At 36.4% G+C, this 21,603-nt stretch overlaps 9 protein-coding genes and 2 non-coding genes across 11 annotated transcripts; 9 read left to right on the top strand and 2 right to left on the bottom strand.

Moving 5' to 3' along the window:
• The first annotated feature begins 132 nt into the window (after positions 1-132).
• Positions 133-205, top strand: TPHA0Otrna7A. The gene has a single exon. It is a non-coding gene; the product is annotated as a tRNA-Ala (tRNA).
• Positions 206-1,574: 1,369 nt separating this feature from the next.
• TPHA0O00640 (SDR family oxidoreductase) lies at positions 1,575-2,585 on the top strand (the record flags this gene model as incomplete). The annotated part of the gene is made up of 1 exon (XM_003688420.1): positions 1,575-2,585. One exon carries the CDS (start codon positions 1,575-1,577, stop codon positions 2,583-2,585), a length of 1,011 nt encoding a protein of 336 aa, XP_003688468.1.
• Positions 2,586-4,403: 1,818 nt separating this feature from the next.
• Positions 4,404-5,790, bottom strand: TPHA0O00660 (gag protein; the record flags this gene model as incomplete). Its single annotated transcript, XM_003688421.1, is given in 2 exon segments — positions 4,404-5,270; positions 5,272-5,790. Coding segments are annotated over 2 exon segments (1,386 nt in total).
• A 372-nt stretch (positions 5,791-6,162) lies between these two features.
• TPHA0Otrna11V lies at positions 6,163-6,236 on the top strand. The gene has a single exon. It is a non-coding gene; the product is annotated as a tRNA-Val (tRNA).
• A 1,195-nt stretch (positions 6,237-7,431) lies between these two features.
• Positions 7,432-9,189, top strand: RCK2 (serine/threonine protein kinase RCK2; the record flags this gene model as incomplete). Its single annotated transcript, XM_003688422.1, has 1 exon — positions 7,432-9,189. One exon carries the CDS (start codon positions 7,432-7,434, stop codon positions 9,187-9,189), a length of 1,758 nt encoding a protein of 585 aa, XP_003688470.1.
• A 1,490-nt stretch (positions 9,190-10,679) lies between these two features.
• Positions 10,680-13,814, top strand: HEF3 (translation elongation factor EF-3; the record flags this gene model as incomplete). Its single annotated transcript, XM_003688423.1, has 1 exon — positions 10,680-13,814. One exon carries the CDS (start codon positions 10,680-10,682, stop codon positions 13,812-13,814), a length of 3,135 nt encoding a protein of 1,044 aa, XP_003688471.1.
• A 729-nt stretch (positions 13,815-14,543) lies between these two features.
• SSP120 (nucleobindin SSP120) lies at positions 14,544-15,254 on the top strand (the record flags this gene model as incomplete). The annotated part of the gene is made up of 1 exon (XM_003688424.1): positions 14,544-15,254. One exon carries the CDS (start codon positions 14,544-14,546, stop codon positions 15,252-15,254), a length of 711 nt encoding a protein of 236 aa, XP_003688472.1.
• Positions 15,255-15,823: 569 nt separating this feature from the next.
• Positions 15,824-16,549, top strand: PYP1 (putative phosphoric monoester hydrolase; the record flags this gene model as incomplete). The annotated part of the gene is made up of 1 exon (XM_003688425.1): positions 15,824-16,549. One exon carries the CDS (start codon positions 15,824-15,826, stop codon positions 16,547-16,549), a length of 726 nt encoding a protein of 241 aa, XP_003688473.1.
• A 687-nt stretch (positions 16,550-17,236) lies between these two features.
• On the top strand, positions 17,237-18,151 carry LST8 (TOR complex subunit LST8; the record flags this gene model as incomplete). The annotated part of the gene is made up of 1 exon (XM_003688426.1): positions 17,237-18,151. One exon carries the CDS (start codon positions 17,237-17,239, stop codon positions 18,149-18,151), a length of 915 nt encoding a protein of 304 aa, XP_003688474.1.
• Positions 18,152-18,375: 224 nt separating this feature from the next.
• Positions 18,376-19,812, bottom strand: TPHA0O00720 (uncharacterized protein; the record flags this gene model as incomplete). Its single annotated transcript, XM_003688427.1, has 1 exon — positions 18,376-19,812. The coding sequence occupies one exon, from the start codon at positions 19,810-19,812 to the stop codon at positions 18,376-18,378; it is 1,437 nt and encodes a 478-aa protein (XP_003688475.1).
• Positions 19,813-20,365: 553 nt separating this feature from the next.
• MRP7 (mitochondrial 54S ribosomal protein bL27m) lies at positions 20,366-21,511 on the top strand (the record flags this gene model as incomplete). Its single annotated transcript, XM_003688428.1, has 1 exon — positions 20,366-21,511. The coding sequence occupies one exon, from the start codon at positions 20,366-20,368 to the stop codon at positions 21,509-21,511; it is 1,146 nt and encodes a 381-aa protein (XP_003688476.1).
• Positions 21,512-21,603: the final 92 nt, after the last annotated feature.

Consider the following 21,603-nt stretch of genomic DNA (forward strand, 5'->3'; position numbering starts at 1 on the left):
AAGTACTTGCTTTAAATGAGCCTTTTTTATACTTCAAATATTGATTTTTTAAACAAACGGAGCTTCATGAAAATAGACTTATACTTTATTTAGTTAGGTAAACTTTTAAAAATAACAAACAAAAGAAATAACGGGCATGTGGCGTAGTTGGTAGCGCGCTCCCTTAGCATGGGAGAGGTCTTCGGTTCGACTCCGGACTTGTCCATTTCTTTTTACTTTTTTTTCCTTCACCATTCAAAAAATGGTATTATTTATATTTTGTTCTTCTAGAATATGCATTAACTAAACCAAAGGTTGTCACTAAGTAACTTAATTTACAAGTTTAAGATGACTAATTTGGTAAATTAGTAAAAATATAAGAGCAAAATATATATTTTTACAGAAATGTTTGATTAAAAAACAAAATATATGACGTACGTTTAAAAGTTGATAATATTAATATACTAGAACAATAACGAACCCGCCAATGATATTGTCAATTGTCTTCAAGTTCATTTGACCTTACTAATTATACTTTGTCTTTATAATTAGTAAAAAATGGATACTTCAACTTCTAGTTATAAACCTCAGATTTTGACAAGCTGCCAAAGGTGTGTCTGGATGAATCTTTTTATCGCTCAATATTAATCAAGTAAAGCTTGCCTTTCTTTTAAAGTATGGCAGAAAATACAATTTAGCATCGGTAGCTAGATCAATGTTATAAGAAAAATAATTAAAGATAGCTTGCGTGCATACATTCTGGCTATCGATAGGTATCATGTATTTGTAATTTCTCGGTTCATGGGTTTTCAGATGAGTCTTTGGTAGCTCATCAAAAGAAAACATTAAATTAGTAGGATTAGAAATCAACAGAAATGCACAGTTACTCGAATCTGTAACTTCGGCTGGCAAGGTAAAATTGGAAACATCCGGCACCCTGAAGTATCACTATCCTACAGATTCCAGCATGGTTCGATGGGTGACAGAGTTATCTCATCAAGAAGCACGTTGGGGCTCTCTAGATTGGCAACCAAACATCGTACTCTTAATGCATGCTTGAAATATCAACACTTCTTGCATTCATCAGCAATCGTTTCATGAACCTACAGAACGTGAATGTGTTGTGAATGGTTGCAGGCAAATGCACTGCGAACCGTTTTTTAATGGGCGACAGGTCCGCTTGATGGGCAACCACCTCTCGTTTCCGATTTCCGCTCCGACGCTGCGAGATTGGGCATCGCATTGCATATGCAGTGTGTCTGGAATCTACAAGTTGGTCAGTACCAGGATGATGATTAATGTATTTCTTGAAGTATGCTCGAATGGGTGAGTGTGTGGGGACGGGTAGGCTTGCATCAATAACCATCCTCATACTAACCATCCATTGATATAAGAGAATTTCTTGAAGCTTGAAGTTCAATGGGCGTTAAAACCAGGCATTTATTTGGGATATAAAATGACAGCAATTCATGTAGGCTTTGATCGATTGTAACTTAGATGTTATTTTTGGCATTATGTAGTTTTAATGCCAACGTATCTTAATACTACATCAACAACAACTAAAAGTAAAAAGATATAAAATAACAACAACAATAATGGCTGTCTTAGTTACTGGTGCTTCAGGTTTCATTGCTTTACATGTAATTAACTTATTGCTATCGCAGAATTATAAAGTTATCGGAACAGTTAGATCGCAAGATAAAGTTGATAAGATAATTAAACAATTTAATAATCCAAATTTATCATTCGAACTTGTCACTGACATAACCAAACTAGATGCATTTGACGAAACGTTAAAGAAACATAGCAACGAAATCGACTATGTCATACATATGGCTTCTCCATTGCCTGACGAAGGCAACACTGATTTTGAAAACCATTACTTGTTACCAGCAGTCAATGGTACAAAAAGTGTATTAAGTGCTATTAAAAAGTTTGCTCCAAAAGGCGTCAAACATGTTGTGATGACATCATCTATTGTTGCAATGTTAAATGTCAACGACGACTCAGCAATCACGACAGAGAAAGATTGGAATCCAATAACATGGGAACAGGCAAAGACTAGTTCTTTTCTGTGCTACTTTGGATCGAAGACATATTCTGAAAAGGCTGCTTGGGATTTCTTAAAGGAAAACAAAGATGAGGTTGATTTCAAATTCACTACCGTGAATCCAGTTATGGTATTTGGAAGACAAATGTTTGACGAAGATGTTAAAGATACATTAAATGTTTCTTGTGAATATGTCAATAAAATTTTGTACCTTCCACCAACTGAAAAACTGTCTCAAGACTATGCAATGAGTTACGTTCATGTTGATGATGTGGCTCTGGCACATGTTATGGCTATGCGGGAGGACAGACTTGATGGTGAAAGATTGTTATTGTCTGCAGGGACCTATAGTGACCAACTGGTTGCCAATTCGATTAACAAACAGTTCCCACAAGTGAAAGGTACAATTCCTGCAGCAATTGAAAATTGTGACAAACTTATGATTCGTTATGATTCAATAGCAACACAAAAACAATTAGGTATTGAATGGAAGAGTTTTGATGTCGCCGTTTATGATATTGCTCATCAAGCTTTAAAGAGACTAGGCAAGTTATGATTGCCCATTACCGTCCTCTATACTTTATTAAATGACGTATTTCATCCAGTCATTATTTGCAGTTCATAATTTATTTAATTTCTTTAGAAAATCAAGCTCAATGTAAGTGACATGTTAATAAAATTGACGTCGACTGACTTGGTGTCTTGGATATTAGAATTCGTTTATACATAAAATATAAATAAATAGATACTATCATACACTGATACGGTTAATAATGGTAAACTTTTTTACTCTAATTAATTGAAGTTCATGTTTCATTAACTTGTCATTTAGGTATCACAATAGATGCGTCGCTGAGGTCACTCGATTGACATAGCGTTAAAGCAGCCATTCGAACAAACTGATACAAAAGGATTAGAAGTTCACGTACACTTAAATCTTAAATGGCACTATCGTGTACTTGTAAAGAACTCAAGTGGTTATCCAGAACCTCTGCATCCAAGGTTAATGCTATTCTCTTCAGTAATATTGTTATATAAGTCGGAGATATTTTATTAATAATAATCGATCAACTCACTATGTATGACCTATATAGAAATACGTAATACATGCAACTAATAAAGTGACCATTTGTTTGTCTTCTATACCTATAACTTTCGTATGAGTTCATTTACTTCACTAGAACAATCTAGTTAGATCTCGTATGGATCTTGCTTCTATAAATAATTGTTCACATATTAATATACAACTGACTAAATTGAATCTGGTTTCTAACTTCATTAGTGGACACTCGTCCAAGTGTCAATCGAATATACGATAATACTAATACATACTTCGCATTCTAGCAGATAATATTTTAATAGAATTCGCTATTTATAGTTTATGTAACAAGAGAACCAATCAGATAAAATATTATAGTTGTTAGCTACCAATGTTGGAAATGTAACTGGTCGTATAAGTGACTATACGATACCGGATATTACCTCTATACGAGACTATTGTTGCAAACCTGAAACAATAGTGACTGCAAGAATGTAATAGCAGAATTCCTAATGCATAAATAGTACTGTAGAACCATCAGCCTGCCGTACGTGTTCAACTCGACGACATCGTCTCGTTGGACAGAACGGTGGATTGAAATATTATGTATATATAAACCCCGGTAATCAATAGTAAATAATTCATTGATCCAGGTCCAAGAGACCAGAGAGATTAATCTAAATATCTATTATATAATTTAACAACTATTAATATATTAAAACAATGAATTCATCTATTGAGCAGTTTCTTTGCTGTCGGAGAATATGAGGATATCATCTAGATAGACACAAACGAAGGTTAAGCCTCGGAATAGGTCAGACATGTGTCGGGCAAAAGTACTAGGGGCGTTAACCAGCCCAAAAGGCATAACTGTATATTCATATTTACCGGAGGGTGTGACAAAAGCGGTCTTGTATTGATCGTCTTTGTTCATGGGAATCTGGTGGTAGCCACTATGAAGATCTAACGTCGAAAAGACGGAAGCATCTCCAATGCCACTAAGGAGATCATTTATACGTGGTAACGGAGACGGGTCAGCGATGGTGGCCTTATTCAGGGCTCGGTAGTCAACACATAAACGGTATGTGTCATCTTTCTTCTTGACCAGTACAATTGGGGAACTACAGGGAGATTTCGATGGTACAATGAACTTCTTTTCTAAGAGGTCATCTATGATGGTGTTGAGTTCCAATTGTAGCCTGGGCGTTAGACGCTAGGGTTGTAGACGTGGTAGGCGTGCGTTCTCTTTGATTGTTATTTCGTGAGTGGTGGTGTGTTCTGATAGCGGGGGTTTCGGTGGTAGGTCGTTTCTGACGATCTCGGAATATTTGCGGATTAAGACATTGGGCAACTTGTTAAAAGAGTCATGTCTTCAGATTGAGATACTTTCTTGATGCATACCATCATGGTGGCTGTTTCTATATCACTAATCAAGCCAGGGTTGTTTAGTATAGCATTATCGAGGTTGGGTTCGGATATTGTGCTGAGGTGTTGTTCTTGAGCCTCTTCTGCTATTTCAGATTGACGGGCCATAATAGACTCAACCGGTTTCAGGATTTCTGCTGGTTCAGGATTAATACATTCCAGCATTTCAGACTTCGCTTCTTTAGCGGTTTTCAGGGATTCAGATGTCAGAGGTTCAGATTTCAGAGGTTCAGATTTCAGAGATTCGGATTTAACGAATTTAGCAGATTTAACGGATTTCAGAGATTCAGATTTAACGAATTTAGCAGATTTAACGGATTTCAGAGATTTCAGAGATTTAACGGATTCAGCAGATTCAGCGGATTCTATCCTTGGTCCTTCTTTCAGGGTTGGATACTTGTCCAATATTGGGTTTCCAATTAATAGATCATGTTCCATATGGTTCATGATGTACGCCCAGATAGTAATAACTTGATTTGTTGTAGATACGGGAATTTGTGCGGCCAGAGATGTGTGTTTTATTTCATTGGAAGTGAACCCTTTAAAGCTAAACGGTGATGCTTCGTGATATGGTAGCTTAAGCTTTTGGACAATATCTTTACGGATAAAGGATGTTGGGGAACCACTGTCTAATAGGACATTTAATTGTGTACCTTGGACAGTTAGCTGCGTGGTTAATGTTGTTCCCACAACAGGATTCAGGATAGTATTAATGATCGGATATAACGTTTTAGAGGAGTTATAAACCTCGTCGGATTTCTTAGATTGATCGAGAACTCGCATTGTTGCTAGAACTCGCATTGTTTCTAGCTAACCTCTTTTTGCATTCACTCAGTCTATGACCAGGTTTCTTGCAGTAGAAACAGAGGTTCAAGCGTCGGCAGTCTTCCCTAGTGGCATTTCTAATGGTTCGGGCGCTAGGGTTTTTGGTTCTAGATTGGATAGCTGCCATGAGGTAGTCACCATCGTTATCATAACGAGGTGCATCTAGTCTAGAAGGTTCTGCGAAACGACCAGTGATGGCAATCGTCTCATATGCCGCATCCATCATCTTAGTTAGGGACTGAGGACTGTGGATCAGGACTAGATGGTACGTATTTTGGTTGAACAAACGCATATATATAGCCATAGCCCCTTTTTCAGTCCAGTGGTCCGGGGGCATCATCTTCCACAACCTTCTGAATTCGGAGTTCAGTTTCTCGATCCCCAAACGAGCTTCTGATAGCTGGTTAATGGAGTTCAGGACCTTGTTTGGGTCTGTGTACTTCCGGAACCTCTTCTCAAAGTCTGATAGCATTTCATCGAACTTAATTTCCGGATTTCCGTTGATATAGTCGAAAGCCGAGGTAGCAGCAGAGAAGCGCAGTATCGGATCTTGTTATTATTTTCTACGTAAAACAGAAGCCTCCTTCTTTCTATATATTCTACATAATATATAATAATTAGTTACATGATTATTCCAAATACTAGATGTATAAATAGGTCTCCTATTTATACTTTTAGTTTAGATACAATTTGCAATGTAATGTGTTGAACTTATCATTACATTCTTATCGGCATCTGTTGTTTCAGGTTTACGACCATATTTCCTAAATAGGAAATATTACTAATGGTATATCGTAATCTAGCTCTTGTTAAGCTTATATTACAACAAGAACACAAATTAGACGGTTTCGTGGTCTAGTCGGTTATGGCATCTGCTTAACACGCAGAACGTCCCCAGTTCGATCCTGGGCGAAATCATTAATTTGTTTTTTACTTTTCCTTTTACGGTAAACAGCTCCTCATATTCGTTCTTTCAGGTGCCCTTCTCTCTTACAAAACTGCCCTATATCACCTATCTCTGAACATTACCAACCGTAATAAGATAACACACAATGAAATCAACTGAAATAAGAGAACGTCAGTTACACGGCGAATCCTATCATTTCGAATGGTCCGTCTGCCACACAACATGTTCGACCAAGCCAAGAAGTACACACAGTTACAAGGTCGTAATGTGTGCCATTACCTAAGTCTATTGAGTGATGTGATGTGATGTGATGGGTGGAAACGGTGTCGGGTAACGCAACTCTGACGGCTGTATTTTCCAAAAGGGGAATCACGTGTGTGCGGGTGTCTGTGTGTAAAATATTGGTCTGCGGAAATATAACACACCGCCATGAACCAGGTGTAGTGGGCGTTCCCACGGATGTACCGTTGCGCTGGGCTCTCCACTTTCTTTCTGCGGTAGAGTGTTAGCCAAAACAGACAGCTCATCGCGCACAGCAATTGCATAGACATTGTCATCCTTACGTGCAGTTGTCTGCGACGAGTTCCAAGAATGGTTGTACACACGATTCAACGGCAAACGACTGCGCAAACACAAAGCATAAGAGAATGCTCGCACACATGTCTTATGCGGGATGATCTCCGTCTTTGTGTGTGTCTGTATTTCTATTTTTGATAAATTACGTAGTGGTTCGTTTCTATGGATAAAAAATACAAACTATTTAAAAATATCCAAATAAAAAAAGACGGCAGTATATAAAGATATTATATAAACTTATGATTACAAATATTGAAAATCAAATCTATAAATATTAGATTATTAATTGTTGTTTCAATAATTATTGTATGTCTATATAATTACACTTGTACACATACAGGCAAGCAAGTACAGTTGTTTATTTAGAGGAGTTGTTTTCGTTATTGTATCCTTTCTTTAAAACCTATTGTATTAGTAAACATTGCAATTCAATACACCTCCCCTTTACAGAGCTTAATCTACTGGTGTATCTTTTAAATTGTATACACATAGAGTGGAACCTTTTTTTTCCATTTTTTAAGAAAGAGATAAGAAAAAAGAACAATATTTGTGTGCGTGAACGTGTGGCCCTGTTTTAGTTTTGTATATGTATTTTAAAATCAATAATAGATTGTATAACAAAATTATAACATGTTTAAATTAAAGACATTTTTTGGTAAGAAAAAACAAGATATAAAAGAATCAGGGGATTCAATCAAAAAACAACAACCAATTGTAAATAATGACAAAAAATCAAATGTTGATAATATAAATAATGCAAATACAGATGGATCGACATCAAGTTTATCGAAAACTAGTTTATCGAGTTCTATTGTCGCAGAAGGAGATGATATAGCTGTAGTTAATAACAAGGACAGTAGTAGAAAAGTACCTGATGAATCAGTTCCACCACGTACTACAAAAAGGGAACATATTGATATTGATCTTGTCAGTAGTGGTTCGAATATATCAAATGCTGATTTACTATCAGGTGACGACGACGACGACGATAGTCAACTGAATATCCCAGATGCGATATTTATCGAACAAAACGAATTGAAAGGGTATAAATTAATAAACAAAATTGGTACCGGTGCCTTTTCAAAAGTGTTCAGGGCTATTCCTTCAAAGGAAACATTCGTTAATAAACATTATAATGAAGTCGCTATAAAAGTGATTAAAAAAGATGACTTAGCATCGATTACAGGTAATACTAGTGCATCTAGTATTAATCACAATGATAAATCTTTGAAAAATCAAAAAAACACAAAAAGTTCATCAAGAGAACAAGTATTAAAAGAAGTGGCCATTCACCAAGCTGTCTCTACAAATTGTGAGAATATTGTTTCTTTCGTAGAGTTTCAAGAAAGTGAAGGTTATTATTATATTGTACAAGAATTATTAAGCGGTGGTGAGATTTTCAGTGAAATTGTTAGATTAACTTATTTCAGTGAAGATTTAGCAAGGCATGTCATAAAACAATTAGCAATAGCTGTGAAACATTTACATTCAATGGGTGTTGTTCATCGTGATATTAAACCCGAGAATCTTTTATTTGAAACAATTGACTTTGTTCCTTCAAAGAAACCACAGCTAAGAAAATCAGATGATCCCAATACTAAAGTCGATGAAGGTGAATTCACTATCAACGTCGGTGCCGGTAGTATTGGTACAGTTAAATTAGTTGATTTTGGCTTGTCTAAACAAATACATTCAGCAAACACTCAGACTCCATGTGGTACCATTGGTTACACAGCTCCAGAAGTTGTTAAGGATGAAAAATACTCAATGAAAGTTGATATGTGGGGGATTGGTTGTGTTTTATATACGATACTGTGTGGGTTCCCGCCATTTTATGATGAAAAAATTAATGTCCTAACTGAAAAGATTGCAAATGGTAACTTCACATTTTTAAATCCATGGTGGGATGAAATTAGTGATGGTGCTAAGCATGCGGTTTCTAAATTACTAGAAGTGAACCCAGAGAACAGATATGATGCAGATGAATTTCTAAATGATCCATGGTTGAACAATTACGACTGTTTAAAGAACCACCCTGAACATCAAAACGAATTAGTCGCAAAACAACAAATGCTGCAAAAGAAGAAGAAACGCATGTTGAAGAAAGTATTGCAAAAGGACAACTCAATATTGTATTCCCCAGCAGCTGTTGCCATGAGAGATGCATTCGACATCAGTAATGCAGTACAAAGAATTGAAGATGATAGATTCAATATGAACAAAACGCTTGATGAATTGAATGAGGAAGAGGAATTGGATATCCAATTTGACAACAGCAAGGCTAACCCATTCAACGTTAATAAACTAGAAGAGGATATGTTTGAATTGAAATTAAATACATCCACAATTATAAACAGAAGGAAGAATAAAAACGCCCCATTAGCATAACTTTAGTAACTTTTATGCATGTGCGTGTGTGCTTATGACACAACCTCTTAAGATCGAGAAAAAAACCCTACTTACTCACATTTGTCTTCGTAAGATAAGGACAAAGAACCAAATGAAACCTACTGCATAATATTTTTTTTCTCAATAAGGAGCAAGACAAACCTTAGCAAACCCACACCAATCATTATCATAAGCAGTACATACACTAAAGATATATATAGTAAAATTCATATTTATTCAATAATAATATTTGTAACCTGGGGTTGTAGGATAGTCTGGCATTGTGAGAATGTAAAACCACGATTTTTGAATGACTGCCAAATTACCTAAACAGGAAAATAATATTGTTTTTTATATTTTTTATTTTTTTGGAAAAAGTTGTTTTTTCCAAAAAAACACAAAAAACAACACGACATGCTGAAAAGTGAAAAAAAGTGTTGGCTATAATAGCACCAACGCAGCGGGAGTTGAGATACCGCTGCCGGTGGCCGTTCTCTGCGCCCTTGTACTGCGAAGCCCGGAGAGTGTGCCAGTGAACACAGCCGATAACAAACGTGGGTGCTTGGAGAATGGCGCGGGTACTTAGCATTGACACGCACCTAGGCGCTCCGCACAAGCCGGACGTGCCGAACAGTCCCCTCCTGGTCGCGTGCGCAGCTGCTACGTGTCCCGGTGCAAAAAGAAACGCCACCAATTCGGAGCCGCAGGAAGCGTCGTTTCTTTTATTCAGACGCCAGCGCCAGCCGTCTAAGCATCGACGCAGTCATGTCCGGTCTTCGAAATCGGCAAAAAGAAAAGAGAAACAGCGCAGCATTGTTGTTTCTTTTTGCAAGAACGCACTCAGCCATCGCTGCGCTTCTGTCTCCGCCGATCACAATGCCTCGCGTGCGCACAGGCACAGAACCGTAAAAAGAAATAAAAACAAGCCCGCATCCCTGCTGGCCTGTCTGCCACCCCGTTCGTTCCGCCAACAACACTGAAAGAAAAACAGGCAGCACACACACACGCCTCGCTCTCCGCCGCTCGCTCTCCGCCCGCTCGCTCGCACTCCCGAAATGGCAATTGCCCGAAAAAGGAAAAATAGTCGATGAGATGAAAATTTTTATTTTCATTCAATTTTTCAACTCTTAACCATTTCGTAATTGCTCTCTATAATTTAATGCCTTGGAATTTTTTTCCTCATAACAACAGTATATGTATCTCTGATATTTTATATAACTCATCTCTGATACTAATTAACAAATAAGTCTACTAAAATTTTTTTATTTTGTTTTCTTTCTTCAATTATTTATTCTTCTTATCATATATATATATATGTATCTATCAATTAATTATATTTTTATATTAACTTATTACAGTCTGGCTCTTGTTGTATATCTGTTTCTTGCACTCTCGTTCATATATTTTCTTGTCTTTCTTGGTTTTTGGTGTTTTCATTTCGAAAAGAGACCGTGTAACGAATCGCCAAAACTCAAACATACATAGTAATAATGTCTGATTCTGAACAATCCGTTAAAGTTCTAAATGAACTTTTCGAAAAATTGTCTGTTGCTACTCCAGAAACAAGAGGTGAAGTCTCCGTTGAGGTTTCTTCCTTCTTAAACGGTGGTATCATTGAACACGATATTCCAGAACAATTCTTTGCTCAATTGAACAAAGCTTTGAAAGATAAGAAGGTTGCTGCCAACGCTTTATCTGCTATCGCCCATATTGCTAGCGAAGCTAACTTGTCTCCATCTGTTGAACCATACATTGTTGCTACTGTTCCAGAAATCTGTGCCAAGTGTGGTGACAAAGATAAGGACGTCCAGGCTTTGGCTTCCGATGCTTTGGTTGCCGTTGTCAAGGCCATCAACCCAGTTGCTGTCAAGGTCTTGTTACCTCACTTAACCAACGCTTTGTCTTCCACCAACAAATGGCAAGAAAAGATCTCTATTTTGGCTGCCATTTCTGCTTTGGTCGACACTGCTAAGACCCAAGTTGCTTTAAGAATGCCTGAGTTAATCCCAGTCTTGTCTGAAGCCATGTGGGACACCAAGAAGGAAGTCAAGGACGCTGCTACTGCCACCATCGCCAAGGCTACCGAAACCGTCGAAAACAAGGATATCGAAAAGTTTATTCCAAAGTTGATCGCCTGTATCGCTGATCCAAATCAAGTTACAGAAACTGTCCATTTGTTAGGTGCTACTACTTTCGTTGCCGAAGTTACTCCAGCTACTTTATCCGTTATGGTTCCATTATTAGCCAGAGGTTTAGCTGAAAGAGAAACCTCCATCAAGCGTAAAGCTGCTGTCATTATCGATAACATGTGTAAGTTAGTCGAAGACCCACAAGTTGTCGCTCCTTTCTTAGGTAAATTATTACCAGGTTTGAAGAATAACTTCGCTACCATTGCTGATCCAGAAGCTAGAGAAGTTACTTTAAGAGGTCTAAAGACTTTAAGAAGAGTCGGTAACGTCGGTGAAAACGATGAATTACCAGAAGTTTCTCACGCTGGTGATGTCAAGACTACTTCCGCTGTCTTAAGAAACTTATTGAAGGACGTCAAGATTGCTCCAAGATTCGAAATTGTTGTCGAATACGTTGCTGCTATGGGTGCTGATTTAATTGATGAAAGAGTTATTGACCAACAAGCTTGGTTCGTTAACATCTTACAATACATGACTATTTTCTTACACGAAAGAGAAGCCAAGGACATCTTAGATGACTTCAGAAAATTAGCTGTTGACAACATCCCAGTTGGTCCAAACTTCGACGAAGAAGAAGATGAAGGTGAAGATTTATGTAACTGTGAGTTCTCCCTAGCTTACGGTGCTAAGATCTTATTAAACAAGACTCAATTAAGATTAAAGAGAGGTGTTAGATACGGTTTATGTGGTCCAAATGGTGCTGGTAAATCTACTCTAATGAGAGCTATTGCTAACGGTCAAGTTGACGGTTTCCCAACTCAAGAAGAATGTAGAACCGTTTACGTTGAACACGATATCGATGGTACTCACGCTGACACTTCCGTCGTTGACTTCGTCTTCGAAGGTAATGTCGGTACCAAGGAAGTTATTGTAGCTAAATTAATTGAATTCGGTTTCACCGATGAAATGATTAACATGCCAATTTCCGCTCTATCCGGTGGTTGGAAGATGAAGTTAGCTTTAGCTAGAGCCGTCTTAAAGAACGCTGATATCTTATTATTAGATGAACCAACTAACCATTTAGATACTGTTAACGTCGCTTGGTTAGAAAACTACTTAAACACTTGTGGTATCACATCTATTAACATTTCCCATGACTCAGGTTTCTTAGACAACGTTTGTCAATACATTATCAACTACGAAGGTTTGAAATTAAGAAAATACAGAGGTAACATGACTGAATTCGTTAAGAAGTGCCCAACTGCTCAAGCTTACTTCGAATTGGCCGCTTCTGACTTGGAATTCAGATTCCCAGAACCAGGTTACTTAGAAGGTGTCAAGACTAAGCAAAAGGCTATTGTCAAGGTCTCCAACATGACTTTCCAATACCCAGGTACTTCCAAGCCACAAATCTCTGACATTTCTTTCCAATGTTCCTTATCTTCCAGAATTGCCGTCATTGGTCCAAATGGTGCTGGTAAGTCCACTTTGATTAACGTCTTAACTGGTGAATTATTGCCAACTGAAGGTGAAGTCTACACTCACGAAAATTGTAGAATTGCCTACATTAAGCAACATGCTTTCGCTCATATCGAATCCCATTTAGACAAAACTCCATCTGAATATATCCAATGGAGATTCCAAACCGGTGAAGATAGAGAAACCATGGACAGAGCTAACAGACAGATCAACGAAAGTGATGCTGAAGCTATGAACAAGATCTTCAAGATTGAGGGTACTCCAAGAAGAATTCAAGAAATTCTATCGAGAAGAAAGTTCAAGAACACTTACGAATATGAATGTTCTTTCTACTTAGGTGAAAACATAGGTATGAAATCCGAAAGATGGGTTCCAATGATGTCTGTTGACAACGCTTGGATTCCAAGAGGTGAATTAGTCGAATCTCATTCTAAGATGGTTGCTGAAGTTGATATGAAGGAAGCTTTAGCTTCTGGTCAATTCCGTCCATTAACCAGAAAGGAAATTGAAGAACATTGTGCCATGTTAGGTCTAGATGCTGAATTAGTTTCCCATTCCAGAATCAGAGGTTTATCTGGTGGTCAAAAAGTTAAGTTAGTCTTAGCTGCTGGTACTTGGCAAAGACCTCATTTAATTGTCTTAGATGAACCAACTAACTATCTAGACAGAGATTCCTTAGGTGCTTTATCCAAGGCTTTGAAGGCTTTCGAAGGTGGTGTTATTATCATTACTCACTCTGCTGAATTCACCAAGGATTTAACTGAAGAAGTCTGGGCCGTCAAGGACGGTATCATGACTCCATCTGGTCATAACTGGGTTACCGGTCAAGGTGCTGGTCCAAGAATCGAAAAGAAGGATGACGAAGGTGACAAATTCGATGCTATGGGTAACAAGATCGCTAGTGCCAAGAAGAAGAGTAAGTTATCTTCTGCTGAATTAAGAAAGAAGAAGAAGGAAAGAATGAAGAAGAAGAAGGAATTAGGTGATGCTTACGTTTCATCCGATGAAGATTTCTAACCTGCTTTCTGCTTTTAAAACTTCATTCATCTATTTGTAGGTACAATTACTAAGTAATAACCTATTCAAAATATGTTTTTATTCTGTATATTGTTTTTATAATCACTTCATCTAAATTAATTTAATAAACTTAACCTTTTTATAAAAAGTCTATTTGTATTATCGTTATATATACGCATGATATGCAGGATTATTTCACCTCAAGAAGAATTGTGTAATAATCGTATACTGTTTTCTAAGAATAGTAACAAATACTTTTTCGAATATTCTTTTCTTTTACAGTGTAACTTATCGATCACCAACCATCTAAATCAACATTCAATGATTAGAGTCAACTCTTAACATTGGCTACAAATTCTAATGAGCATTGAAACTTTAAAACTCAAATATGAATTGAAATCGAACGTTCTTCAACTTTATTCTTTTTGATCTATGTATGGTTCTTGTCATAGGTAACTTATGCGCATAAAAATTTAAGAGACACTTTCATTTGAAATTTGAAGAAAATTGAAACGAAAACAATAGTATCAAATAGTTATATATATATATTTATATAACTATTTGATTGGTTTTGTAAGGCATAAGTTGTATTGATTTAAAAGCGACCACATTCTTCAATAGTGTTCTAGTGAAATATACCAATAAGCCGTAATTACTCATTTACTATTTGTTCAAAACCTTTTGGTCAAATTTAGGTTTAACTAGATCAGAAAATACAATTGGAATATAATGAAGCTTTCTAATATACTGTTACTAGGATCTAGCCTAGTGTTCAATATCGTGGCTGCCGATGTTGCTGCCAATAAAAATCCTGAAGTTAATGTCGAGGTTGAAACTCCACCAGAGGGTTTATCATGGGAAGAATGGCATATGCAGCATGAACATCAAATGAAAGAATATGATCCAGAGAGCTTTTTTGCATTACACGATATCAAGAAGAAAGGTTATTTTGATGACGACGATATCTTAGCATTGTATGGTTTGAATCGTGGTGAAGTCGTTGGTAAAGGTGACGGTATGGGTGAACATGATAGTTCTGAACTTATAGATGAAGAAAATTCTAAAAGGGTTGTTACATTCATCAAGAAGTTATTAGATGTTGATGACGATAGCAGAATCGCTAAAGAAGAATATTTAGCTTTTGCTAAGAAAGGTCATAAATTCCCAGACTTGGGTGTTGGTGTTGGTCACCATGCTGACTTCGAATTAGAATACGAATTACATCATTGGAATAAATTCCATAGAGATACCGACCCTGATGTTAAGAATGTTCACAAAGAAGACATTGAACATGAACTATTACATCATTTCCATGAAATTGAACACGAAGAGAAAGTTCAAAGAGGCGCTTCTAAAGGTACTGTCATAACTGATGATGAATTGGAATCAAGAATTGATATCAAGAACATTCCAAAGAAATTCAAGAATGGTTTCTTTTAAGTATGAAAACTTAGCAAACAAATAAAAGAAAACATAAATCTATATGGTAACAACGTTAATGAGGAACAGTTACCAATAAAATCTCACCGTATGGCTCAATAAATATACTATTAACTGTTTCATATATTAATCATCGAGACGTTTGTTCTTTTTTCCCACTTATATTCAATATACTACTACATAATGTTTCATACAATTAATAACAATTTTTTAAATGGTATACCTTTAAGAAGGTACTACAAGTGATGAGAATGATCTTCATCTTATCATAGACTAAGTTGAATGACTACTGAAAGGCAGTTGTCATCAAAATTGTCCTTCAAATCAATAAATTAAGTCGATGCAATGACCTGATTTCTTTGTTACACAGCGCAGTTTTATTTTCCATTCTTCAACGAAGTGAAAAACTTGCTAATAAATTATATTTATTTTGATATATCTTTATAACTTGTTAAAACTAGTTTCCACTAACTTGATATTGTCTGTAGTTACATTAACGTTGTTATCCCAATTTCGATCAAACGTCCCCCCAGGTACACTACTAGATTCAATCTGTTTTATTTTTAAAAATGGTTAAGAGTGTTATTTTTACTGATTTTGATGGTACCATCACTTTACAAGATTCCAACGATCATTTGGTCGATTCCACTGGTATTGGTAAGGAAAGAAGATTGAAGATATTTGAAGGTATAATCGATGGCAGTAAGACTTTCAGAGAAGCCTTTACCGAAATGATGGATTCAGTGAAGCTTCCATACGAAGATTGTATCAAGATCTTGGAAAAAGATATTTCACTAGATCCAGGTTTCAAAGACACTTTTAATTGGGCTCAAGAAAATAATGTGCCTATCATTGTTGTCTCTAGTGGTACTGCCGCAATTATTCGTCATTTAATTGGCAAGTTCTTGGGTGAAGAAAACTTAGATAAGCTTGACATTGTTGCCAACGACATTGAATATTCCGATGATGGTGAATGGCACGTCAAGTACAGAGATGAAACTGGATTCGGTCACGATAAATCCAGAACGATCACTGAATACAAGAACAAATTTGAAGCTCAATTGAAAGCTGGTGAAGAAAGACCAACCTACTTCTACTGTGGTGATGGTGTTTCTGATTTAAGTGCCGCTAAGGAATGTGACCTTTTATTTGCCAGAGCAGGTAAAGATCTAATCACTTATTGTAAGAACGAAAATGTCCCATACCATGAATTCACCACTTTTGCTGACATCCTAGCAGGCATGAAACAAGTTCTAAATGGTGAAAAGACCGTAGTTCAATTGATGGACAATTAAAAACCTAAATGGTTTCGATTTTCCTTTATACCACACAAATAAACGAACGATTCTTATCGCTGAACTCTCAAAGGTATGCACTAATGTTTAATATGATCCAATAATGATACACCACATATATAGATAGCTACAATTTACATATATATATGTATAGATGAATACAATTGTTTCAAATAATTATTCATCAACACCGTTAGAGGTTCCAATCGCGGAGTCAGGTTCAGTACTCCATCTGAACAAGCTTTTATCCAAATAGAAAAGTCAACCAATTTACTTTGCAATAGTTCATCGACAATTCGCAATCGATTCAAGCTGTACTCCTCCAACTCCAACTGTCAATGGCGTTTCGTAGTCTCAGCTATACATGCCAGTTCTGATATAATGCTTGTTATATCCAAAATGCGTGGTCACGTGCGCAGTTTTCACTGTAAATTTTCAAATCAGCAACATCGATATTTTAGTAATGAACCTTACTACCATAAGGTTCATTTTAACCGTTTCGTTATATTATAGATATATTAAGAGAGGCAATATGATATATGCATCTTGTCAGGGAATTGATTATTGAGGTTCACTAAGTTAAGTTCTGTTGTCCATACTCTGTTTTCCCTATTTTTTTTCAAGCTTAAATCAAGACATCTTTGGGAGACATAAGCATATCAAGGTTCTTACAGTTATCTGTTAGTCATGTCTGTTATTTTAGTCTCAGCAGGTTATGATCACACTATTCGATTCTGGGAAGCTCTTACAGGTGTTTGTTCGAGAACTATCCAACATCCAGACTCACAGGTTAATAAGTTGGAAATTACCAACGACAAAAAACTGCTTGCTGCTGCAGGTTCGAATAACATTAAATTGTATGATGTGAACACTTCTAATTCAAATCCGATCGCTTCCTTTGATGGTCATAAAAATAATGTTACTTCTATAAATTTCCAAGTGGAGAACAAGTGGATGGTGACATCAAGTGAGGATAATACAATCAAACTGTGGGATATTAGATCTCCAAGCTCACCCAGAACTTATAAGCATAATTGTCCTGTTAATGAAGTTATAATACATCCAAACCAAGGCGAATTGATCTCGTGTGATAAGGATGGGAATATAAGAATTTGGGATTTAGGTGAAAACCAGTGCACTCATCAATTGACTCCAGAAGACAACGATATCTCTATACAATCAATTTCATTAGCAAACGATGGATCAATGCTTGTTGCGGCAAATAATAAAGGAAATTGTTATGTCTGGGATATGCCAAATAAGATAGACGCATCAAATTTGAAACCTATAACAAAATTCAAAGCACACGATTCTTACATCACAAAAATTTTGCTTTCTTCAGATGTGAAGTACATGGCAACATGCTCTGCTGACCACACCGCAAGAATATGGTCCGTCGAGGATAACTTTACTTTGGATAAGACTTTAACAGGCCATCAGAGATGGGTATGGGATTGTGCTTTTTCTGCAGACAGTGCTTATTTGGTCACTGCATCATCGGACCATTATGTTAGATTATGGGATTTATCAACCAACGAAATAGTCAGGCAATACAGTGGACACCAAAAGGGTGCTACTTGCGTAGCATTAAATGATATTTAATTCTTAATGGACTCATGCATATTAGAAATTTGTTTGTTATGTAGCCAAACACATTTTTTCAATAATAGAACATTTATTTCGTCAGCATAAAAATCTTTCATATATTCTAAAAATTTTTCGTATTCAAATAAAATCGATCATTTTTTAATTATATATATACATATATATCAATATAGACAATCCATACAATGCTACTATACAGAATTAATGGAATATTGAACTAATCATTGTCTTTTACCATATGATATATCTAAATCGCATCCACCGTAATTGTAGTTATTCAGTCTATCGATACAGATTTCAGCATCATCAATATTTTCGTACTCGATAACAGCAATACCGGTTGGTGCACCACTTGCATCTTGATTCAATTCTGCGTTCTTTAGTTTACCAATAGTTTCAAACAGATCATATAAATCACTTCTAGCAGTAGAGAACGGTAAATTACTACAGTAAACTAATGTACTTTTTTCACCACCACCTACTACACCTTCAAGAAACGCTTTTGTCGAGCTTTTAGTGTCCTCTATTTTATCATTATTTTCGCCATCATTTTCATTTTTTGTATGCATTGAAACAGGTTCGTTACCATCTTCAGTTTCTTTTATATCATTGTTATTACCTTCACGAATTTCTAGCACGTTACCCTCAATATTGTAACCATCATATTTAGAAATTGATCTTTCCATAGCTTCTTTGTCTGCCATTAAAACGACACCAGTACCTTGAGAGTATCCATGCTCGTCTAAATCGACGTCTGCACGTAGAACGGTACCACACTCTTTAAACATATCTTTCAATGCTTGCCAGTTGATTGAGTAGGGAAGGTTGGAAATTAAAATCTCATATCCATTAAAGTTGTTCTCTAAGGTGGCTCTATCATCCCTTTTGTTTCTTCCATTTGTTCTAAAGTCAACTGGTTCTCTTTCTCTCTTTTCTCTGCGGGACTCCTCCGGTGGAGGATTATCTTGTCTTACAAATATTTGACGTTCCATGAAGAAAGTTCCATCGAACTCTTTAATAGCTTCATCGACATCGGAAGGATTTGTGAATTCAACTGTACCCATTCCTCTGTGGTGACCTCTAGAAGTAATGATATCAGCTCTAACAACTTCCCCAATGCTTTCGAACAATTGTCTTAAGTCTTCAGGTGTACAGTCATAAGTCAAATTACCGACAAATATACTATTGATGTAATTTCTATTAACTTTTTCTTCATACGAGGAGTCTAAATCCTTGTCTAATCTTGGACCATAATCGCCTCTAGCGCGACCACCTTGGTAGCCTCTAGATCTTCTATCATCACTTCTGAAACCTCTATCCTCTCTCCCACCTCTTCTTCCGCCTCCTCTCCCACCACTTGGGTATCTGTCGTTTCTTCTACCTCTATGATCACTATACCCATTATCGTATCTACTGCTCTCGTATCTATCATCATACCTCATAACCCTGCCATCGGTTCTCCTGCTGTTACCACGACGGCTACTGTATGCATCTCCATACCTGCTCTCATTATAACCTCTTACAGGACGTCTATAAGAAGAACCTCTTGCATCATTGCTATAATAACCCCTTCTATTATCTCTATCACTATTTTCATATCTGGAGGCTGGCGACCTTGACCTACTACGTCTTCTTTCATTATATTCTACGTCCGACATAGTAAACTAAACTTAATAATCAATTGGAAGATTCCAATTCCAATATAAATAAAACAGAGTTCGTGCTTTTATTTCACCTTGTGTAACAAATAAAAGATCGTTATAATACCCTTTAATTTGCTCAACTAGTAATCCTTTTCTAAAGTCAGTTTAAAAGCAAAATTGAAAAACTATTCTAATACAAAACCTCAACGGATTCTTATACTCTTGTAATTGTATTAACGACAGTTAATATAACCAGACCTTTTATTATAATCATTATGCATCTTTAATAACGATCGAATCATCCACCAGACACTACTTTTACAACTACAAACAGTGTCTCATTTGTTCATTGTCTCTCAAATTTTTCACTTTCAACCTTTAAAGGTTTCTTGAAGCTTTTTGTCCCGTCATAATATACGTGCTGATTGAAAAGTAATTTATAAGAACACCAGTTTACTTCTATATAATGATTGTTTAGTGATATATATATATATGTATATGTCTGTTTGTGAGAGTCACGAGAGGTATCAATTAACCGTGCTAATTGTAGTTTCAACCAACAGAAACAATGTCGTTGTTTACTGGGATCAAGGGTTTACAAGGCAAGAACTTCGCTTGCAATGTTTTGGTACAAGTACGTAACTCGACTAAGAAAGCTGCTGGGTCTAGGACTTCCATGAAGGATTCTGCCGGTCGAAGGTTAGGTCCTAAAAAATATGAAGGACAGACTGTGAGATCTGGGGAGATTATTATGAGGCAGCGTGGTACTAAGTTCTTCCCTGGTGAAAACGTAGGAATTGGTAAGGATCATACAATCTTTGCCACGGAACCAGGTGTGGTTCGTTATTATTTGGATCCATTCCATCCGAAGAGAAAGTTTATTGGCGTGTCTTTGAAGAGAGACGTTCCGTTGCCAATTCCTCACTTTGAGCCAAGCGTGAGAAGGTTTGGTCGTCAAATTATTCCAGACGGCTCGAGAAGTCAAGAGATTTATGAAATTGGTAAAGGAGAAAGTAAGTCAAGGTTCCAAATTGCAAACCAATCTAAGATTCTGAAAGAACTAGAGTACCGTGAAACGAAGAGAGCTCAATTGTCTAAGGAATTTAATGATTTTGTTTCGAAAACAGTGAAGTCACCTCTTTCTGATTCCGATACTGCAATCAAGTATTTGTTACGTTATAGATCTTGCTTAAGAAATGGCTTTAATTTGAATGATTCACAGTTCAATGCAAAACAATATTTCATACTACAGACAGAATTGCTAGCTAAGAGGGAAAAGTGGGACTCTGCAAAATTGAGCGACACTTTAGAAACTTTAAACAAAGATATTGAACTTCTAAACAGCTCAATCGGGTTTGACAATAAACACCAGATAATGGAGTTTATCAGTGAATCAGATAAGAAACAAATGAAGAATCACTTAATCGAAGAGTTGAAAAAATTAACTCTTGATAGTAGTAACTCCGATTTCAAATTAACAAAGAAATCCAGAGAAGAGATCAAGAAACTATTTGTAAACGCATCAAAGTTTTTAACATTATCAGAAGAAGTTCATCTCCGCAGACAGTATTTAAAACCTGTTTTACCTGAGAACAAGTTTACTGTCTCTGAGAAACCAAGTAAAGGGTCAGTAGTAGTAAGACGTTTCAACTATGAAAAGCACGAAGTTACAACTATGTCAAGACCAAAAGAAGCCTTTTTGAACAGACTTTGATCTCACTTCAACTAAAACTAAATTATTCGTATATATATCGCACATAATGATACAAACTTACACATGTAAATAACTAAAATATAGTGATCATA

The sequence above is a fragment of the Tetrapisispora phaffii genome, chromosome 15, assembly GCF_000236905.1.
Source record: "Tetrapisispora phaffii CBS 4417 chromosome 15, complete genome".
Lineage (NCBI taxonomy): Eukaryota > Fungi > Ascomycota > Saccharomycetes > Saccharomycetales > Saccharomycetaceae > Tetrapisispora > Tetrapisispora phaffii.